We start from the raw sequence: 3,712 nt of genomic DNA, 5'->3' as shown, positions 1-3,712 counted from the left end.
TCCAAATCTCTAGGTTGGTGTCGAACATCATGACGCCGTCAAGAAGGAACCCGCCGAGGCTGCCCCCCGCCAGCCACAGGTTGTTGTGATCGTAAGGCACCAGTGCCGCCCCCTGTCGTTTCTCAGGCAAATTTTGGTTGACGCGCGATGCCGCGAACCTCTGCGGGGAGTCGTTGATTGCGAAGCGAAGCGTGTCCTGATAGTAGACGCTTTCATCATTGAACTGCCCGCCAAATACGATGAGTTCGTCGTCCTCTACAGCAGCTCCGCAGGCGCCGAGCCTCACGGCAGAGCCCAACTGAAACAAATGGTAGGGGTCGAGATCCGCCGCGAAAGCTCTGACGATCAGGCACGCAACCAACCGACTCATACGCGGTATGCATACGCAGACTTCGTCTTCCTGTGTAGAGGCATTTCGGCATTATGAAGCGTCAGAAGCTGCCTCAGATCTTGACCCACGTGCAGCGGGAGGTGCTGAGGATGCCGGTCCCGGCGGTCAGCGTGCTGGTTATCCCGCTCGGCTCCTCGGGGCTGAAGCGACACCTATACCATACGTGCGTCAAGGTGGGCAAGCACCTCCTCGAGTTCGGCGCGGTATCCGGAGTGCAGCTGCACAGCTTTGCTCCGCCCTCTTGGCTTGTCCAAGACACCCTCACATTTCCCTCGAGGCTGTCCGCTCGTGACACCATCGCCGCCATACGTGACGTTTTGGAGCGGTTCGACGCGCAGGCTTATGATCTACTGAGGTGCAACTGCAACCACTTCTCGAAAGCTGTGGTTGACGCGGTGTCAACGCGGGAGTATCCGCGGTGGATAAACCGCGCAGCCCGACGCGCGGAGCCTTTTGGTTGCCTCGTGCCCCCAGAGTTTCTCCGGGTCGACCCTTACACCCGACACCGACGGTTTCCCTCGAAGAGGTATAGGTGCGTCACAGGATTTCGGAATTGTATTACGGCCTGCTGCATGCCAGAACAGGCAGCATAGGCATAAGGCTAGTGTGTCACAACGAATGGAGTTAACGATAAAAAACGTCATGCGGTCCGTACGCGCTTCATAGAAGTAGGCCCGTCACCGTTAAACTCCCTCTTGTATCCCCCTCGTCCTACTCTATCGGAGCCTCCACGCCCTCCATACCGGGGCCCTCCTCGCCCTCCCCGCGAGTCGCGTCCACGAAAGCCGCCACCACGAGACTCGTACGGCGCACTTTGAGCTTCCTCCAGCTGAGGAAGCTCCGCCACATGAGAGAGCTTCACCTGTCGAGTGCTCAGCTTGCTCAGATTGGCGTCAAACAATTCTTGTGCCTCTTGTCTGAGTTCGAACACGATGCCAGACTTTCCCTTCAGGAATCTGATCTGGCCCAAATGGTCGTCTAGGACCAAGTTGACACCCAAACTCTCCAGTTGGCTATTGATAAGTCTCACTGGGTAGAAGAGAGAACGCAGTTCCATGTCACCGTCCACGCTGGCCTGGTAGACCTTTACGTTTTCAGCGCCAGTCAGGGGACTGCGTACCTTCAGGCTCTCAGCCTGATCGTAGCCTGCGAGTTCCAGCAGACATCGCGACACCGCAGTCTCCGCGTCCTCGCAATCCTCAATCAACGCCTTTGCGTTCTCGCGCATTAAGTCGACCAGACTGTCGCGGTCTTCGTTGGGGTCCTCACCCTCGAGCACAAAGCCCTTCACGATGGCATGGGAGGCGCCCTTCAAGATCTCAGGAACAGAGGGAATTAACACCTTCTCGAAGGAAATGCCTATCGCACTCTCCAAAGCCGCGATTTCCGGCCGCTCCTGTCGCTTGAACAGGACCATGTTGGTCCCGGAGCGTCCAGCTCGGGCTGTGCGACCGGATCGGTGGACGAACTGATCGCCATTGCCTGGCATAGAGAAGTGCAAAACCAAGTCGACGTTGTCAACGTGCAACCCGCGAGCTGCTACGTCGGTTGCCACTAGCACGCGGAATCCGCCCTTCTTGAAGGCGTTCAAGGTGGACTCGCGAGTCTTCTGCTCAATGTCTCCGTGAAGAGGCATGCATATATTACTGATGGGAGTCTCCAGCGCTACTTCATTGCAGGTTCGCTTGGTCTCACAGAAGATAATCACCTTGCCTCGAAGCCCTGCATACATCTTCACTACATCGCTAATGATGTTCTTTCTTTCATGGTAGCCAACTTCCATGGCCAGGTGCCGGATGTTCGTATTGGTAGTGTTCGTCTCGGACCCCACAACGTCGAACGTCTTGTGCTTATGCATGTACTGATCACAGATAGACCAGATCCAGTCAGGGAGCGTCGCTGAGAACAGCAGATACTGGATGCGAGAAGTTTTGGCTTGAGACTTCCTCGCCGCCTTAACTTTTTCGAGGATAGCGTCTACTTCTTCCTTGAAGCCCATCTCAAGCATACGGTCAGCCTCGTCCAGCACCAGCACGTCGATGCCCTCCAACAGCAGTTGTTGGCGTTCAATCAGGTCGTTGATGCGTCCAGGGCACCCCACAGCGACGTCGACGCCCTGACGAAGCGACTGGATCATAGGGCCTATAGGCGCGCCTCCGTACAGACACATAGTGGTCAGCCGCGTTGGGAAGGTGTCCCCAAACTTCTTTTTCTCCTTGTCGGAGCGCACGTCCTTCAGAGGGTCAACGGTGAACTCGCCTGCCAGCAAGTCGATTTCCTGCGCTACTTGGATGGCCAGTTCCCTTGTGGGCAAGAGAACCATCATCTTGGGTGTTCGACCTCGCTTCGTCTCCCAGCTGCCCTCGTTGCTGAGGCGCTCCAGCGTCGGAAGTGTGAAAGCCAGAGTCTTGCCGGTTCCTGTGCGGGCGCGGCCCACAACATCCTTACCCTCAAACACGTCGTTGAAGCAGGCGCACTGAATCGGAAACAGCGCCTCGATCCCTCTGGCTCTCAAGCGGGCTCGGACCTCCTTGGAGATAGAGAAGTTCTTAACGTTGGCCTCCTCCGTTACCCGCACATCAGCCTGCACAAGCGTGGCGTCGCCGCGTATTTTGGCTTGACCAGACACGGTAAACTTCTGCGAACGGGAGCGGTAGGGGGGCATGGCGAGAAAATGCTCTTTTGATTTTCGTTCATCTAGTGGTGCCAACATCAGCACATGATTTTTCACAGAAATCGGGTGTCGTCCACCCCCCTTTGGGAAGGAACGGCATTGGCACTACGCGAACTACTGATTACGTCTGCGTGCGTGGTGTTAGTCAAAAACGGCAATTATGCACGGATTCCGCTCAGAGAGCCCGTTCGGGCACCTCATTCCGCGAGACTCTAATGTCTCTCCGCTTCTTGCCGACAGCTGCTGCAACGTCTCCCCGCTAATCCCTCCGTTCTATGACCCATGTGCCTTCAATTTGCCTGGCAACGGAAAAGTTTGGCCTCCACAGGCCCCAAAGCCCAGCGATCGTGTAGCTGAGCCGCAAACCCCTATCTGGCTGGAGAACGAGTCCTGGATTCCAGAGACCGGCTCGTCGGAGGCGAAGCCAACCTCGCCGAGCAAGAGCATACACAAAGTAGACCCCAAAAAGAAGAAGAAGCGCAAGCGACGGAAGCCAGTGCAGTTGGAGGACGCAGAGTTCGCGTGGAACATGGCCAATGTCACGAAGACCAGTGGAATGTCACCGTACGTATGGTTTCTGATGGCGCGGCGGCCCGAGTTGATACTCGCTGGAGTTCCGCAGCAGGTGAGCCCAGCGTGGATTGCCG

At 56.7% G+C, this 3,712-nt stretch overlaps 3 protein-coding genes across 4 annotated transcripts; 2 read left to right on the top strand and 1 right to left on the bottom strand.

Annotated features, from left to right (window-relative positions):
- Window positions 1-423: 423 nt before the first annotated feature.
- Window positions 424-984, top strand: KVP18_002425 (uncharacterized protein; the record flags this gene model as incomplete). The annotated part of the gene is made up of 1 exon (XM_067953289.1): window positions 424-984. One exon carries the CDS (start codon window positions 424-426, stop codon window positions 982-984), a length of 561 nt encoding a protein of 186 aa, XP_067811289.1.
- Window positions 985-1,031: 47 nt separating this feature from the next.
- On the bottom strand, window positions 1,032-3,104 carry KVP18_002426 (uncharacterized protein; the record flags this gene model as incomplete). Of its 2 annotated transcripts, none has more annotated exons than XM_067953290.1 (1): window positions 1,032-3,104. In XM_067953290.1, the coding sequence occupies one exon, from the start codon at window positions 3,102-3,104 to the stop codon at window positions 1,032-1,034; it is 2,073 nt and encodes a 690-aa protein (XP_067811290.1). The 2 variants fall into 2 exon arrangements, with proteins under 2 accessions (XP_067811290.1, XP_067811291.1); XM_067953291.1 differs by having other exon boundaries at window positions 1,032-3,056.
- Window positions 3,105-3,225: 121 nt separating this feature from the next.
- On the top strand, window positions 3,226-3,690 carry KVP18_005171 (uncharacterized protein; the record flags this gene model as incomplete). Its single annotated transcript, XM_067949549.1, has 1 exon — window positions 3,226-3,690. A coding segment is annotated over one exon (465 nt), but the record flags the coding sequence as incomplete, so codon positions are not given.
- Window positions 3,691-3,712: the final 22 nt, after the last annotated feature.

This window comes from the organism of the source record quoted next (genome assembly GCF_019968955.1).
Source record: "MAG: Porospora cf. gigantea A chromosome Unknown PgA_NODE_2313_length_3712_cov_341.266, whole genome shotgun sequence".
Lineage (NCBI taxonomy): Eukaryota > Apicomplexa > Conoidasida > Eugregarinorida > Porosporidae > Porospora > Porospora cf. gigantea A.
The sequence above is the reverse complement of the archived record's forward strand: the minus strand, read 5'-3'. Positions and strand labels throughout refer to the sequence as shown.